This window comes from Ceratina calcarata, unplaced genomic scaffold, assembly GCF_001652005.2.
Source record: "Ceratina calcarata isolate Rehan_Ccalc_2016 unplaced genomic scaffold, ASM165200v1 scaffold171, whole genome shotgun sequence".
Lineage (NCBI taxonomy): Eukaryota > Metazoa > Arthropoda > Insecta > Hymenoptera > Apidae > Ceratina > Ceratina calcarata.
In genome coordinates this window covers 310,000-326,552 of record NW_017138459.1, presented here as the reverse complement: position 1 = coordinate 326,552, position 16,553 = coordinate 310,000, and the positions used below count along the sequence as shown (strand labels likewise).

Below are 16,553 nucleotides of genomic sequence, written 5' to 3'. Positions count from 1 at the left end.
ATTCTGCAATTAAAAATAACATTCACTTCTGTAAACTAGTAGTTAATTATTTAATTATATTTGCATTAAAAACATTGCTATAATACCGGTAAAACATCGGGGCAGAACAAGATTTTATGTATAGCAGTGCGGTGATGGGAGTTCAAAAGTTGAGGAGCACCAGTTATTGGTAGTCTTAATATTTGCCATTGCAAGGCTGTGTCTTTTCTTTGAAACTCCAGTAATAAATAAGAAACGAACTCATGCCAAGTTATCTTATCATCTCTTTTAAAATCCATCTAAGATCATCAAATTGATAAAGATATTGTATGAAAATCAAGATCTGAAATGAAGATTAAATTCTCTGCTTTTACTTTTGTGAACAGGACATCAAACTCGTCCTGAGGCATGCTGATATTCAGTACATTTTTAAAAGCATCGTACAATTCGGGTCTACCCATTTCCATGTTTGGCGTGGTCTACACGTTGATAGCACCATGTAAAAATAATTTTATTAAATAGACTGGTAATTTCTATAGTCATTCTTAAAAATATTGTCTACTAGAAAGGCTTCGTGCAGACGCATCAGAGATTCTTCCGTGCATTGCTCTTCAATACTGAGCATTTTGAAAAATTTGTCGAAAGCCTCTTGGATTCTGAGAAAAGGAAAGCGAATATAAATCGATGAAATTTTATTGAGTATTTTGGAAACCAACTTGTTTCCAGTATTGTCAGGATCATCCATTTTTATCGCACGGATAAAGTCTAACGTTAAAGAGAATGTCACGTTTAAATTGGATATAATATAAATAAAAAATAACGGGAAAAACAGGTAGATAAACGGTGTTGTCAAATTTTGACAAATGGAAAATTGATTGAAGTTACGAGATAGTGTCTTGTTACTTTTATAACAAAGTTCAGTTTTCTATACAAATTCTACAAGTGTTTGCGTAAAGTCATTGATTTCTATAGAATACTGGATGAATTTAAGTCAACTTAATCATCGATATTTAAATCGATGACTGTTAAACTAATTTTTGTAATAAGTCAACCATGCCAGTCCAGTATTCCATAGAGATCAATGCGTGAAATCTAAACGAAGAATATATTGTTACACACTTAGTATATATGCAGGGGCTATGAGCAAAGTGATCAATAGACGCAATAGTATAGTGAAGAAGGTATTGCATTATTTCTGTACAACTCATTGAATCGTCGACAATTAATTTTTATTAAACCATGGAATTATTTAAAGCTTTAAGTCTGTTTAGTCGCGGGAAGTACGAGGAGTGCGCGGCGATATGTACAAATTTATTAAGGAAAAATCCTCTCGATCAAGTACGATCACATTGGTATTTTATTATATACTATACGGAAGGTATTAAATCACCAATCTGTCCTTGAAAAATACAATATTCTCTCTTTTAGGCTGTATGGGTATTAAAAATGCGTGCTTTGACTTTACAAGTGTACGTGGACGATATAGAAGGAGAAGAGGAAGGAATTGCTGAAAGTTTATTAGACAATTACACAATCTCTTCTATGCCCAGGCCAGGGACGTCATTGAAAAATCCTGGCACCTCTTACACGGGGCAGCATCTTCGGCCCAGAACGCAATCAGGTTTTTTTCTCTTAAAAACAATTCTCAGTTCATAGAAGTAGTTGAAACTAAAAATATTGATACTAATCTGTAGGCAGGCCACTCACAGGTGTTGTTAGACCAGCCACGCAGTCTGCTATATCTCAATCAATTGAGCAAACTTTGAGGACACCCAGAACTGCCATGACTGCTAGACCTATTACTGCAAGTGCCAGTCGCACCGTGAGGTAATAAAATAATAGCTTTTAAATATTTTTAATGTAACCGGTTTTTTACTTTATTTGGTTGTTCAAACTTAATACACCTGCATTACATAGATTAGGTACAGCATCCATGTTAACAGAGCCCGGAGGGCCATTCATTCAACTATCGCGATTAAATATCTCCAAATATGCTAGTCAATCGAGTATAGCTAAACCACTGTTCGAGTACATATACTACCACGAACACGACGTGAGATACGTAAGGGTTGCACACGTGCATCTATGAATCTGTTTTTACAAAAACTGATTTTGATAATTGGTAATTCATCATTATTAGACAATCCCAGATCTGATAAATTATAGGCACTGGATCTAGCGGTGCAAGCGACGCAAGTTTGCCAGTACAAGGACTGGTGGTGGAAAGTGCAGCTTGGAAAATGTTATTATAGTTTGGGATTAGTACGAGACGCGGAGCAACAATTTAAATCGGCGTTAAAAGATTCCAAGACCATCGAGGTGATCTTGAGATTGATTAGAGTTTACATCCGACTTGATCAACCGCTAGCCGCGTTGGACACGTGTAAAAGGGGCCTGGAGTATTTTCCCAATGATGTGAACATCTTAACCGAGATGGGTCGTATATTTGACGATTTGAATAATACCAGTATGTCGTTAAAATATTATAAACTTATTGCTCACGAAGACGCTTCTCACACGGAAGCGATAGCCAGTATTGGGATGCATCATTTTTATAACGATCAATCGGAGTTAGCTTTGCGTTATTACAGGTGAATGCAAGTTATGCATAAATTTAGTTTTAAAAACGCTGATAAATAATACTGTTGATTATTTTATAAAACATACGTACATGTAAGTAGTTTAAGGTGATTGGAAATTTACTTCATTCATTCCAATAGGCGATTATTACAAATGGGCGTGTACAATGCCGAACTGTTCAATAATCTTGGATTATGCTGTTTTTACGCTCAACAGTACGACCACGTTATATCTTGTTTTGAAAGAGCAATTAATCTTTCTACTGATGAAACTATGGCGGATGTGTGGTACAATATTTCTCACATTGCTCTTGTATGTATATGTACAAACGGTTCTTTGCTAACGTTTTATTTCATTGATAAAATAAAAACTATTATAGCTTTGACAATATTTAAATTAGAAATTAATAACATAAAAGAATTATAGAAGCATAATTGCAAATATTTCAGACTGTAGGTGACGTAATGATGGCGGAAGACTGTTTAAAACTAGCTATCGTTAACGATAACAGACACGCCTTGGCATATAATAATCTCGGCGTTATTCAAATACGAAACGGTAATGTAACAGCGGCCAGAACGTACTTTCACGCTGCCGCGAATATTGCTAACTTCATTTACGAACCACATTTCAACAGTGCTCATTTAGCTTATGAGGTAATGTCAATGATAATTTACTTCCCTTTTTCTTAATATTGTATGAATACTTTCGTAGGTTGGAGATCTCCAGACGAGTTACATCGCTGTGAAAAAATCTTTGAGTGTACATCCCAATCATTGGGATAGCAAAACTCTTTTAAAGAAATTGGAAAGATATTTCTCGCACATGTGAATGTCCTGAGAAAGGAATTTTTTAAAATGCACTATTTTATTGACTATTTGATTTCAATGTTATAACTAACGTTATATACATAAGTATGTGCAAAAGGTACAAATCATACGGCCTTATACTATTTGCTTAATATCATTGGAATCTAACAAATAAATGGATATTTTGGAATACATAGGAATGCTGAATTAAAAAATTGTTATATCCCTTCAAACCGTACATCATACATATTGCATAATAATTTCAAACGAGAGAAATAAAAATTACTTCTTCATCCTCTTGCTTTCTTTTTATCAAGCTTGTGTATAAATATATAATAATCTGGTAATAATTTACTTAAGCATTATCTGTTACTTTATGTTTATATTAACGAGTTTGATATTTAGATAGATATTAATTGACAAAAACTTATGGCTTGTAACTTCTTAGTGTAATAATAAATAACATACAAATCTATAGTAATAGGTTTTATCTACAAATGATGTTAAATACGGTTAAATTTGACCGTTTTTAAAAGTTATTATACAAAGCAATGCTTCGTACTCGCCTTTCTTTTTTTTTTGTGCACAAGTGTGGAACAATGTACAGTCTTATTATTATAATTACCTTAGATTTTATTCTTCACGTAGTATGAGATATAACTAGCCATGAAATTACAAAGTAGAACAAAAATATTGGGTACATGGCTAAAGCTTTTCTTCCTAACGGCTGGCTGTCACCGAGAAATGCCATTGATGCTAAAATATGTTCAAATCACATTTATAATCAAATTTAGGAACTATTTACGTAAAAACTGAAATTCTACTCACCGTATATTGCCCATATGAAGCCAATCTTAGTGGTGATAAATCTTAGAATAAATAGGAAAGTTGTCTGTTCTGCCATTAATATGATTCTGCACAAAATAAGAGCAATGGCAGTTGGTAGTAAGCAGTAGCCTAGGACGCAAATGCTTTGAAAGAAGGATCTGCAACACGTTAAAATTATCTTCAAATACAGCTTCAAACGCTTAATCCTTTTCAAATGTTGTGACTACTTACATATTGCCACCTAATAATTTGGAGTTTAATGTGACAACCATAGACCCAATCCAGACAATTACAAAAACTTCTGCAAATTCTGGTCCCCCATCATTAAAATTATTTATTCTATCAGAAGAACCTTGTAGTATCCTAAAACAATCAAACAAAGTTCATAGAATATTTAATATTTGAAATATTCTATAAAATGCTAAACATACATTGCCATGAATGTACATAATACTAATGGTCCCCAAAGATCCCCTGGAATTATAGGTTCTTATTAATACAAATCCATATAAATGATTTCTGATATTATCATCTATATTCTACGAACTTACATTCTTTCAATAAGCTTTTCTTCTCCTTGGGATATAAAACATAAGAAAACTTTTTGCCTACTGCGCGGACATCCCTTAGCTGTAATATAAACAAGTATAAGATAATCGAGAATAGTATATGAAGGAATATTTTTCAAAAATGATAATTCAGTAACCGTACAATTGTATCTCTAATTGGTTCATCCAATGTATTGAATTCAGGTTCACCAAGATTTGATTTCTGTTTACTTCCTACTGTCAGCTCTCCTTCAATATTTTGAGAGTCTGGGTACTCCATTGTAACTTTGAACTTGAAAATAACAAATTGATTAAAGAAAAGTTTCTGTATAGTGCAAAGAACTTTATAAAGTTATTAGTAACAAATGCAACTTAGCATGGAGTATTTACTGAAAAGCATCATAACACTTACATCAAGATTCGTATCATCTGTCGCTGCCATGTTTGTAGCCGATATTAAACTCGAATCACGAGGTCATTAAATATATTACTTGGACGTTAAACAGGAACGTATTGTCATGTAAAATCAGATCATTACACCATATACATGTTGCACGTATCAAATCTTCTTTTATTCAATTATCAACAGATTAAATGTGTTGTTGTCCGTGTGTGTGGAGAACTTATTTAACAAGATTTAAAACACCCTTTAGCGGACGATGTTAACAAAATACTCTAAAAGCACATACACTCATTGTGTCTTTATACTATTGTCACATAATTGAATGAGGTAATTGCGAGTTCTTTAATTATTTCTCTGGGATAATCAACATTAACGTTGACACATTCGGAGGATGGAAGTTAATAGATGGCAGAAGTGTCGTTCTATAGCGATCGCAAACTTGCGGCCTTTGCTGCTCGTTAAATACCGACTAAAAGTATTCGAACCCGCCGGAAAAGTATAATAATTACCGACACGTCACAGCATTCCTTACCTCGACATTTTTGTCGACTCGTTGCTTTGTATTTCAAGCGGTTTGTCGTACGGCAAGATGCCACGCGTTCTTATTTGTATTGCAGTCGTGTCAGTGTTGACATGCATCGCGCATGCACAGCACGTCTCTCCGAGCGCAGGAGCTCAAAAGGTTGGCGCGAAATCAGAAAACGGTTCATCGAACCCAAAAGTCTACGAAGAATTATGTATCCTCGAAATATCTAATCCTTTTTTATAGATGCTTGAATTGCATGAAATTTTATTTATTTATATTGTTGCGTGTATAGAGATGTATATAATGAAAGATAAATTAACATCGTGTATTACCAAAGACACTGCTTGAAAGTTAAATAGCACCTATTTTATTTTTATTTTTTAACACTGGAATCTTAACTTAAGTTACGATAGTTAAAAAAACGTTTGGTAATCAACGTAAGGAGCACACGGAGGCCATCAAACGTCTTCAGAAAATAGACAGCTATGAGCGTTTGTACAAAATGATCATGGTTCTCGGCGAGAAGATGATAGACGTGATCCAGTCGAGCAAAGAAATGATTGAAAATGTCGGTTTCGATCCGACTAACAGATCTTTGCCACAAAATGTTACCATACAAAGCGGTAATTTTCTCACTCTGCATCGCTTCAATTACAAAATGAAATAATGTACTAAAATTATCTTCTTTTCAGCGATATCTACTACTTTAGAAAATACGGCTTTGTTCGGAGACATTCTTCTTCACTTTCCTCATATCACTCATCGCATACTTCGAACACAACAAAAATGGAATCCAGTCATAAGCTGGTCTTTAAATTTCACGTATCGGACAAGACACTTGTTGGACAAGGACACGTTCGACAAAATTCATCTGGCGTCCCAAGAACTGAACGTCATAAAACGCGAGCAGGGATACTTCAATCCTTATTGGCAATCGACCGAGTCTCAGAAAGGAGACAAAGAGAAGACAAAGAAAAAGAAATCGACAAAGAAGAGGGGGCCGCAAATAACCAAGATCGAACTCTGAATATTTAAACGTCTCTTCCTTTATGTGTTCATAAAATAAATAAGTTAAACATGAACATCTTCATCTCTTATAATATGGATCATTTATAGATAATTCAGTTTATATTGTACAGTATCCATATGTTTTGATAAGTTCAAAATACTTTAGTAAATGAGAACGCATAATCATTGATTATGCAAACATATAATAAGAAAAAATGGACTTGCATCTGTTTTCGTAATAAACAGTCCAGATGAAGAAAGGGAAATGTCACAGATCTATCGAATGATCCAGTATTATATTATCTTACTTTCATCGAGCAGAGGAATTCGACTCTAGAAATACCAGCAAATCATCAAAAATCCGGACTCTTGATGAACATAACATTATGCGGAACCGGTGGCCACTCTAACATAAGCCAGACAGAATAAAAGCGAAGATTTCTCGGGCGACCGGGACGGATGGTAGAAAGTGGTCAGCCAATGAGCTAAGAACGGTTCCTACCGTCCGGTTTCCCGTTCCCGACACCCATAACCCGTGGCAGACGGCATTGCTCGCGTATCCTGGACACAGGCAGTGCCGTCACACCTGTTTCTTGAAACGTCGTCGCGTTCGCGCGCCGAAAAGAATTCTCAAGTGTCCAGTGGTTTGTCAGTGTCGTTGATCGAACGACGTTTCGAAGAAGGAAAGTGAACCCACGATATTTCAAAGGATGACGCCAAGAAGAAGTCGACTGCTGCTATGCCTGGTCGCGTTCATCGTCGTTGCAGGTAGGAAACACAGCTGCTAAAACTTTGGAGAGATGTTAAGAATCGGTTAATGCTGATGCACGTCAAATATACAGAAGAATTTATGTTCAATCGGATTCTAATTTTTAAGAGCAGCAAGATTGAATTCCTATTTCATTTTTTATTGTGAGACAGTTTTGTAATTTTAAAGGAATCTCAAAATGCAGGACACTATTTTATCAAAGATAGTATTATATTGACTTGTATTAACATTCCTAGCTCATCATATGTATACATATTCCAAAAAAGAAGAAATATTTGTATTGAAGACAAATATTCTGTAGTTATCAAACTTCGTTATTCGTGAAGAAAAAATTGACAAAAATTGTTTTCCCAGTTTTTATATCTTCGCAATGAATCTCGAAATAAAGTAATAGTTGAAGTAGTTGATTAGTACAGCAGTTCAGATTTATCGCAAACGTGGGTGCAATGAGAAAACGACCTTCCGTGGACATTCTCTAGCTAATTTGCATTTCTACTGGGAGTATTCTGATAACAGACAAATGCAATACTTGTGTTTAAGATTATTTAAAGAAACAATCGATGCATGCAAATTAGTATCAATTGAAAAACACGAATGCATTGCGCTGTACCGTTAACGTTATTTAACGTTACGAATCCGACGTTCAACTCTCCCATGGAATTCAAGGATTTTCCTTGACCCATTGCGAAATGGAGACATCACGTCATTACTAATACGTTGTATATTGAAACAAATATTCAACTTTAACAAGTAGAATTATCTATATTAATTAATGTAAAAAAATAGATTGCACGGACAGATTATATTTTTAAAAAATTCTATTATATTATTGAAATTGGAATGTGAAGGAAAATCCTAATAATAAATATTTACTCTCCCGGAGAAAAATTGAAAATCATTGAGAAATCTCGAAACGAGGTATTTAAGTAAGATTTCCAAGATCTGAAAGTACCATCGGCATTGCCGCGTGTCTAGCTGTCGTAAATAAAGTTGACACAGATAGAAAAAAGGTAAAAAGTCGGAGGAAGGAAACAACGAGCGAACCGAGTCAGCCGGCACGCAGACATCAGGGAGAAGCGCCGTTGTAAATTGGGTTCCCGGTTGGTCGGTGGTTTCACTGCCGTTTACATAAGTTTGGTCGTTTACGTATATGGTGTACCGTACGAGCATGCGTGTATGCACCACGGCCGATGGAAATGTTGCACCTGAACGATTTACCGCAACGTCATTGCCAGAGCAGTACCTTCACTTTCCACTTTGCCGCGATGCCGATCTTTTTTGGAATCTGCATAAGAGCCGTTCGTTTTATCACATTTTTACAGGGATCTGGGATCTTCAATGAGCTTGCATAGAATTCATTCATTCATATATTTAATTTCATTCCAATTTTCAATAAAATTTTTATATAAATACATTTTACATGAGACTTATTTAATTAAATTCAATCATAATTCTTCAAATAAGAGTTTCTTTCCCAAAAGCATGAAAATTACTTCCTTTATTCCTGTTTTTAAATATAGAACATTATCTAATTGCTCAGAAATGCTATTAAGATATCAATTCTGTGATGATGAAAGATAGTCGTTGTTATATTAAAATTATTTCTAAAACGAACGACGTAATGCGTGGTTCGTATTTACACTAGCTATAAGATCGTAGAGAAGTGTCTTCCTGGGATACCACTTTCTCTTGGTAGTCCATCTGCACAAGATTTCAACGCGTTTCAATCTGAATCTTCTCCCTTCCAGTTAAATGTCCGACCATACGTAACAACCTTTTCCAAAAAACATTTGTTGCATAGCTTACACGATTTCCCTACAATTAATCAAAATGTTGTAACGACTATCTTCCTCGTAATTGAATAATTCCAATCGTGTTCTTTAGTTTATATTTAGAAGCCGAAATTCCTTGATATTTCTTTCTTGATCATATATAAATTAATGGATATTAAACCATGAAGTTCCCAACGTGAGTGCGTCAATGCTGGTCCTTGATCTTGCCATTGGTCCGTGTGAAAGTTATATACTTACGCCCAATACGCTTTCATTTCTTAAGTTTTTTTTCCTTTTTGGCTTTTTCTCTGAATATGCTGACGAAATATAATTTACCAAATTTTATTATCCAGATATCATTGAAAGTTTCTAAAAATATGAAGTTAATGATTAAGTAGAATATACAAATGCATCATTGTACTTCAAAACTATTTAAGTTGTAATTCAAATTTAAGAAGAAACAGTTCCATTTTTATTTTTCTCTTAATTAATTTTCTTAATTAATTATCGTTTGTTCTTTATTCATAACCGAATGCAATGGAATTTGCAGTTTCCGGGCAGAAAAATTCCAAGAAAGAGGATGAAAAAAAAGACGAGGAATTTAGGTGTCCCGAAGGTCAAGGTAATGGCAATTTTGCGGACCCGGCGACATGCAGGAGATTCTACCAGGTAAATACGCTTCACAATTGCTATCGACTTTTGCAATATATGACAAACGAGTTTGAATAAATATTCTTTTATATACAATTTCAACAGTGCGTTGATGGATATCCGTATCTGAACAGGTGTCCATCTGGATTACATTTCGATGATATTAGCAAATTTTGCACTTTCAAGAACGAAGCTCGTTGTGGGCCCATTCCCACGAGTGAGTATAACTCTCATATAATCTTTGTGTTCAATATTTTCTTTTTTTTAGTATCTCCTTTTCTGTTTTACGATATTAAACACCTACTTACAAATTGATTAACATTATAAAAAAATGAACTACCAGTTTTTTCTTTTAAATAATTATATTAATGTATTTAGCCCCAGCTCCAATTACCGAACCGCCAACAGATTTGGCAGAGAAGTGCGATTCAGCAAACTGCCAATTACCATACTGTTTTTGCTCAAGAGACGGTACAATAATTCCTGGTGGTCTGAACCCAGAGGAGGTGGATAATTTCTTCTGTCATTATTAAAGATTGTTGTTAAGAATACATTTTACACGATTTCCTATCATTTCAGACACCGCAAATGATATTAATGACGTTCGATGGAGCAATAAACCACAACAATTTTGACCACTATCAAAAAATATTCGCGACTGACAGATTGAATCCGAACAATTGTCCTCTGAAGGGGACATTTTTTATTTCTCATGAGTATTGCAATTATAATATGGTTCAGAGCTTGGCGCATGACGGACACGAAATTGCCACCGAAACCATATCGTGAGTATTAAAATTAATTTATGCAATTATGAATGCTTTACTGTAATTCTGAATTTCTTTTACTGTACAAAAATTGAACATTACACTTGATTCACCAGACTGCAAAAGGGATTGGAAGATAAAGGATACGAAGAGTGGGTTGGAGAAATGATAGGAATGCGGGAGATACTCAAACACTTCAGCAACATTTCAACGAGTGAAATCGTGGGCATGAGAGGGCCGTATTTAAAACCGGGACGGAACACCCAGTACAAAGTGCTAGAAGACTTTGGATACATATATGACAGCAGTATCGGTATTTCTCCTCTGAAAGTACCCATATGGCCGTACACCCTCGATTACAAAATTCCACATGAGTGTAAAGCAGGCACCTGCCCCACTAAATCATTCCCAGGTAATAACAATAGATTTTTCGTGAAAATTGTTAACAATTAGCATAAATTTTTAATTTTGCTTAATGATTTTTAGGAGTTTGGGAATTACCGTTGAACGCGCATTACGTAGAAAGTTACGATGGAGGACATTGCCCTTATTTGGATCAATGTGTTCTGCATAATCACGATCCTGAAGAAGTTTTCGAATGGTTGCAAGAAGATTTTAATCGTTACTACGAACAAAACAGAGCACCATACATGATGCCATTCCACACCAACTGGTTTCAAATAAAGGAACTTGAACGCGGTTTATCCAAGTTCCTCGATTGGGCAGTGACATTGTAATTACGAGTTATCGAAGAATTAATAAGATTTAGAGGAATTCTCTTAATCGATGAAATTACATTTACAGGCCTGACGTATACTTCGTGACAGCCACGCAAGCGCTAACATGGATAACAGATCCGAAACCGATAAAAGCTCTGAACAATTTCGAAGGGTGGTCGTGTAAGAAGAAAGAAAATATTCCTGGACCACCATGCAATAATGCAAACAAATGCGCTTTAGATTTCAAACCGCCAGAATCGAATTTCACCACAACAAGGTGTGTACGTCACATAAAAAGTGTTGTATAATATGATATATGAAATAATACGAAATGAAAAATGATGTGTTCGCAGGTACTTGGAAACATGCAGAGAATGTCCTAATAAGTATCCCTGGTTAGGAGATGCGAAAGGAACTGGATTATACAACGATAATTACAATCCTGAAAGAAAATAAAAATCCTAAAACTAAAATTAGACGTAATTTAATCAATTTTCGTTTGTTGTTGTTAATATAAGTAACATGTATAATAAATTTAAAATTCTGCACCTCAAATCCAGCTCCAAGATAATATATATTAGGTATTCATAGGAATGAACAATTTAAAAAAAAAGAGGAATAATAATGAATGAGAAAATGTACTTATGCAATAAACTATACATGTAACGAAATTATCAATTAAAATATTTTTGGACTACATAACTATTTGTATCATCAGTTATTTTATTGATTTTTCTGTAACCAACAATAGCTTTCTCGTTTGTCATTTCATTACTATATATGTATATACTCCATAGTTCTGTATTATGTATAATTACTTATCATTAGTGAAAAACCTATCCCACTCATATGATGTATGATTATAGTACTACTTACAGGATGACTTATTTTGCATAAAGTTCTTGTTTTTTAAACTTATTTATTTTAATATTTATATTTACTACTGACATACTTATTACATTATCTCAAGAAGGCAGTTTAATTGTTTAACGCAATGGTGTCCATGGTTGGAAAATATCTGAAATTTTTCTATTTTCTGAAATATCAATCAATTTTTATGAACAATTTAATATAAATCTTGAGTTAAGAACGTGTACCGTTTATTGACTCACCTGGTGGAGGAAAACGTTCTGGATGGCGTATTATATAATCTCTTATTACTGCATCTTGTCTTGCATGCGATACATCACTTACATAGTGCATTACATATCCAGCCAAACCACCAGCCACACCACAAGCCAATTGTATGTGAGGATCTAATAATTAAATATTTACAATATAGTTTGTATCATGTTCATATTAACAATACAGTACAAAAAAAGATTTGGATATTTTATGAAATAATAGTTATTTCTTTACATAAATACAATAATAATACATAAATAAATTCTATATTAAATTAGATTATGGTCCAAAAAGTAATAGAATATCTTCAAATAGAATAGCTGCTGTTAGGTTAGTTATAAAGTATGATAAAAATCAGTTTAATGTACTCACTGAGATTAGCTGGGAATTTCATAAATACATTTCTGGCTCGGACTGCGACTACGTTAGTGGCTGCCAGAAGCGGTATTAAATAATATCTGAAAATCGTATCTGTTCTATCAACACGGGTTGGTTCGAGAAGATCGAGAGCCCACTGGGCAGGATTTGTTTCGTCCGTCGTCATATTGGACGTTTGCTTCACAATAAATTATTCCTTGATATTACAAATAAGTTGTCAATCTCAAATAGAAACGTTTACTACATATATTTTGATATATTTTTGGCAGTTTAACTGTTACCTTACTTACACATTACACGCAATTGCACTATATACATATTTTAATTCCGTCTGCTTCTGTCTGATTGCGCATGCTCGTTCGGAGTGACTTTCTCGAATACTACGATTGTAGCGACACTTTCACGTTTGAATATTTAAATACGCTTCGCTTGATGCAGTGTACAATGTTTGTTTAAAATCAGTAATTTCATAACATAGATTCTTCTACTTGTTCTTACATTAAAAATGCTTGTTTCCGAAATTTGCGATGCATTCGAATCACAAATTGAGATCGCGATGGATAATAATGGTCAAGTAATAGTTGTAACCCAAGGAACCTTCCGTACGTAGCAAATTAGGTTCAATACACGAGCTCGCAATGTGAAGGATCATTAATTATTCGACGCTGTAGCCACTGGCCCGGTCCGTGCTCGACTCCGATTAGCTCAAGGGGTTTAATTATAAATTAAAAAGACCCAGCGACTCCCGGAATCAAAATGTTAATTCATGCGATCGTTTACGGTACCGTGCGTCCGGTTGAGGGAAAAAGGTCCAAGTTCGTCTTCTTTCGTCCGGTTCGTTTATCTTATTCCGTATCGACGATCGTTTCTTGAATGATGTTCAGTAGATGGAGTCGCTGTTCGCGTTTTATCTGTCTCCAATCGATGCAGGACTGGTATAAATACTGTAAATATTTCTGCTCGTGGTCTTGTTTATTACTAAATTTTTTGTTAATATATGAATGAATATACATGTGTTCTTCCATTTTTCTAATTCAATCTTACAGAATTTTCTCTTTTAAAAATATAGAAGCGGATTGTGTAATGATAATTGCGATAAAATTACAAAACTTAGTTATTTTACATTTATCTATATATCTTTTTATTCATATATCCTATTATACATAATAGATATATGCATGTAAAAGATGATTGGATAAAAGTGTACTTAGTACAAAAAGTAACAGGAACGTCTTATATGAAGTAATTTTTGGTTGAAACTTGAAACCAAATTGATTTAGAAATTGATCGCACAATTATATACAAGCAATATTTAAGTACATAGATAGATCCGGTGTCGATATCGCGAAACGAGATGAAGTAACAGTAATGCAACGTCTCGAATCGCATAGATAATGGGTAGTTGATATACTACGATGGTACAGTGGAAGATAATGCGAGTGGGTGTAGGCGAGACGTTATTTATGTATGGGAACTGTTCGGTCTGCAGCAGGACGGTTCAGATCTTTAGAAATTTTCTTTTTAACAGCTTCCTTTCTCTTCTCTTATAAATACGTATTACCTTTACCTAACTTTCTATTGATTGTGTATATGATAACAAATACGTAAATTATTTCAAACAACCAAAATATTATTAATCCTTTCTTTATATTCTATATTTTTCCTAAGTAATATTGTGTGATAAATATTTACAAGAGTAAGAACTTTTTTAATAACAATTAAAAACGTTACAATTATTGTTTTATACATAGCTTCGTTAACAGCTCAATAATTATTTACCAATAATTTTTAATCCTGAGGCTTATCATCTTTTTTTTCACGAGCTTCGTCGCGGTCTGCCAATCCTTTCTCTTCCACGAAATAATTTTTCGCGTTCCGTAGCAACAAATACTTAACATTGTTATATTTTTTATAATTTTGAGCTTTATCATTTTCCTTGTAAAATTTGTCAAGTGTTCTCCGCGATGCTTCTAATTAATGAATTATCGGGTAAGTTGTCATTCGAGTACATCCTATATTATACTGGCTGTTAAATATTAAATTACTCAGTATACAAAATATTCGATGTGCTTCGAACCGTATTGAAAAGTTTTCGTGTGGATGAACACGAAACTTGAAACCAACCTGCACGTTCCACAAATTCACAAAAAATGGAGATAAAAAATTCTGGATTTTTGAAGAGGTGTTTCGGAAATTCAACGCTGCCACGAGCCATAACTTTCGTATCGTGCACGTAACGTCGTAACGTAATTCATGTGTTACTTGAACGAGGTAACATATTTCTATGCTTTCCATAAACTTTAATATTATAGTTTACTCTCGGTCATTTCGCGAGAATTTCATCAAGTGGTATTATAACAGTGTTATATGACTTCATCTACAAATATTGACAGCATCGTAGTTTACAAAGTATTATAGAATACTATGTTATTTGAGACAATTATAACAGCCAAATTGTGTTGTAAGTATATTTATTAAGACCTCTTTTCGTGTACTTGTTAATTCTCATGACTCATCTTCCTTTTCAGATTTTATCCCACACCTGCCGATTGTAATCCCATAGCGACTACGAATACGCAACTAGAACGTTCAACAGCATAAAAACCAATACTATAGCTATGCCTCGGTCGACAGATGGTCTGACTCTAATACAAGATCCACACGATTTATTCGTTGATCCGCATACCAGCTAGAAAACAACGAGGCCGTTCAGCTGTTTATTTGCGAAATACGATCCGCAGCAAACTATGCGGTTAATGAAACGATCGAGGCAGGTTGAAAAATCTGTGGATCGTGGAGGGCATCCACGCGAACGAAGAAATTGGAGAGTGAAACGTGGACGGTCCATGCGCGCGATGGATTGAAAGCGGGAAGCAAGGCAAGAGGTGAGCCAGACTATCCCGTGGTCTGGTACCGTCATCTCAAGGCGAAGGTGATCGGTTACCTCAGCTGCTGCCGCAGCTGACAAACCTTCTGCCGTTGCCAGTTTCGTCGTGAATATCCACCGGTGGATACATACTTACTTTCTGGACGACAGGTGCTTGCAATATGCTCAAGCGACAGCCGGCGTTCGTCACAATTCCTTCGCGTAGCAACAAATTCAATCGAATCGGACGATTTTTATCTGGATCTGGACGAGGGGGTTGAGCGTTGACCCCTTCAGGTGACCACGTGTCGAGTATGCATTATATGTATACAACTGCTCAATGTTCATTATTCTGTCTCCAGAGTATTTAAACGATTTAATTACTGAGTATAATAAATGTTAACGTTATTCAATGAATATAATATTATTTAATACTATACTGCAGAAAGGTGTTACTCGCTATAATGTTTTTTATTGACAATGAACCCATTTTTCATCTTACAAATATGTTACGTTCACGTCTTAAGTGTGTCCTCAGTCAAATGGAAAGATATGAACGAAGAGAATTTTCTATTATTCGAAGTTTTTCGTTGACAGAACGCAAAGAAAACGAGTTTAAAAAAAGTGAGAACCAGTTTAGGGAACAATACGTATAATCGGATTCACGTAAGATGCTTGCTAGCGACCAACAACCCCTCGACTTTAAATCTCGAGTTTTCGTGTATATACTTCAAGTGACCGGAAATAACTACTGTTTACATTGACATCAGGATACAAATATATTTATATGTATGTATACGTACATGTATCTATATAGTACATACG

At 34.7% G+C, this 16,553-nt stretch overlaps 6 protein-coding genes and 1 long non-coding RNA gene across 12 annotated transcripts in view; 4 read left to right on the top strand and 3 right to left on the bottom strand.

Annotated features, from left to right (window-relative positions):
* The window catches only part of WDY (WD repeat-containing protein WDY), a 7,369-nt gene extending 6,376 nt beyond the window's left edge, over nucleotides 1-993 (bottom strand). Inside the window, exons 1-2 of the mRNA XM_026810730.1 lie at nucleotides 354-993; nucleotides 87-278 (exon numbers count right to left, since the gene is read on the bottom strand). Of these exons, the coding sequence (XP_026666531.1) occupies nucleotides 87-278; nucleotides 354-446 (285 nt within the window). The 5' untranslated portion in view covers nucleotides 447-993. The remainder of the gene's footprint in view (nucleotides 1-86; nucleotides 279-353) is intronic.
* Nucleotides 994-1,114: 121 nt separating this feature from the next.
* On the top strand, nucleotides 1,115-3,416 carry BBS8 (tetratricopeptide repeat protein 8). Of its 3 annotated transcripts, XM_026810724.1 has the most exons (9): nucleotides 1,115-1,160; nucleotides 1,235-1,331; nucleotides 1,408-1,600; nucleotides 1,674-1,806; nucleotides 1,897-2,041; nucleotides 2,146-2,570; nucleotides 2,700-2,871; nucleotides 3,009-3,215; nucleotides 3,274-3,416. In XM_026810724.1, exons 2-9 carry the CDS (start codon nucleotides 1,281-1,283, stop codon nucleotides 3,388-3,390), a joined length of 1,443 nt encoding a protein of 480 aa, XP_026666525.1. In that variant the 5' UTR covers nucleotides 1,115-1,160; nucleotides 1,235-1,280; the 3' UTR covers nucleotides 3,391-3,416. The 3 variants fall into 3 exon arrangements, with proteins under 3 accessions (XP_026666525.1, XP_017893034.1, XP_026666524.1); XM_018037545.2 differs by having other exon boundaries at nucleotides 1,136-1,317; XM_026810723.1 differs by having other exon boundaries at nucleotides 1,136-1,357; nucleotides 1,448-1,600.
* Nucleotides 3,417-3,912: 496 nt separating this feature from the next.
* Nucleotides 3,913-5,769, bottom strand: LOC108632771 (protein YIPF6). Its single transcript, XM_018037547.2, has 8 exons — nucleotides 5,680-5,769; nucleotides 5,157-5,419; nucleotides 4,908-5,036; nucleotides 4,748-4,826; nucleotides 4,628-4,670; nucleotides 4,428-4,559; nucleotides 4,197-4,354; nucleotides 3,913-4,124 (listed from the first exon to the last, which is right to left on the bottom strand). The coding sequence occupies exons 2-8, from the start codon at nucleotides 5,184-5,186 to the stop codon at nucleotides 4,009-4,011; spliced, it is 687 nt and encodes a 228-aa protein (XP_017893036.1). The 5' UTR covers nucleotides 5,187-5,419; nucleotides 5,680-5,769; the 3' UTR covers nucleotides 3,913-4,008.
* On the top strand, nucleotides 5,715-7,396 carry LOC108632770 (coiled-coil domain-containing protein 134). 2 transcript variants are annotated; one of them, XM_026810728.1, is made up of 4 exons: nucleotides 5,715-5,884; nucleotides 6,087-6,296; nucleotides 6,366-6,710; nucleotides 7,003-7,396. In XM_026810728.1, the coding sequence occupies exons 1-3, from the start codon at nucleotides 5,737-5,739 to the stop codon at nucleotides 6,698-6,700; spliced, it is 693 nt and encodes a 230-aa protein (XP_026666529.1). In that variant the 5' UTR covers nucleotides 5,715-5,736; the 3' UTR covers nucleotides 6,701-6,710; nucleotides 7,003-7,396. The 2 variants fall into 2 exon arrangements, with proteins under 2 accessions (XP_026666529.1, XP_017893035.1); XM_018037546.2 differs by lacking the exon at nucleotides 7,003-7,396 and having other exon boundaries at nucleotides 6,366-6,755.
* Cda4 (chitin deacetylase Cda4) lies at nucleotides 7,392-12,058 on the top strand. The gene is made up of 9 exons (XM_018037503.2): nucleotides 7,392-7,449; nucleotides 9,773-9,891; nucleotides 9,979-10,090; nucleotides 10,252-10,379; nucleotides 10,453-10,658; nucleotides 10,757-11,052; nucleotides 11,127-11,373; nucleotides 11,445-11,636; nucleotides 11,713-12,058. Exons 1-9 carry the CDS (start codon nucleotides 7,392-7,394, stop codon nucleotides 11,813-11,815), a joined length of 1,461 nt encoding a protein of 486 aa, XP_017892992.1. The 3' UTR covers nucleotides 11,816-12,058.
* A 203-nt stretch (nucleotides 12,059-12,261) lies between these two features.
* On the bottom strand, nucleotides 12,262-13,248 carry ND-B14.5B (NADH dehydrogenase (ubiquinone) B14.5 B subunit). Of its 3 annotated transcripts, none has more exons than XM_018037506.2 (4): nucleotides 13,153-13,248; nucleotides 12,857-13,058; nucleotides 12,472-12,615; nucleotides 12,262-12,395 (listed from the first exon to the last, which is right to left on the bottom strand). In XM_018037506.2, the coding sequence occupies exons 2-4, from the start codon at nucleotides 13,026-13,028 to the stop codon at nucleotides 12,346-12,348; spliced, it is 366 nt and encodes a 121-aa protein (XP_017892995.1). In that variant the 5' UTR covers nucleotides 13,029-13,058; nucleotides 13,153-13,248; the 3' UTR covers nucleotides 12,262-12,345. The 3 variants fall into 3 exon arrangements, with proteins under 3 accessions (XP_017892995.1, XP_017892994.1, XP_017892993.1); XM_018037505.2 differs by having other exon boundaries at nucleotides 13,144-13,242; XM_018037504.2 differs by having other exon boundaries at nucleotides 12,857-13,184.
* Nucleotides 13,249-14,637: 1,389 nt separating this feature from the next.
* On the top strand, nucleotides 14,638-16,141 carry LOC113463842 (uncharacterized). The gene is made up of 2 exons (XR_003388671.1): nucleotides 14,638-15,323; nucleotides 15,391-16,141. It is a non-coding gene; the product is annotated as an uncharacterized LOC113463842 (long non-coding RNA).
* The last annotated feature ends 412 nt before the right edge of the window (nucleotides 16,142-16,553 follow it).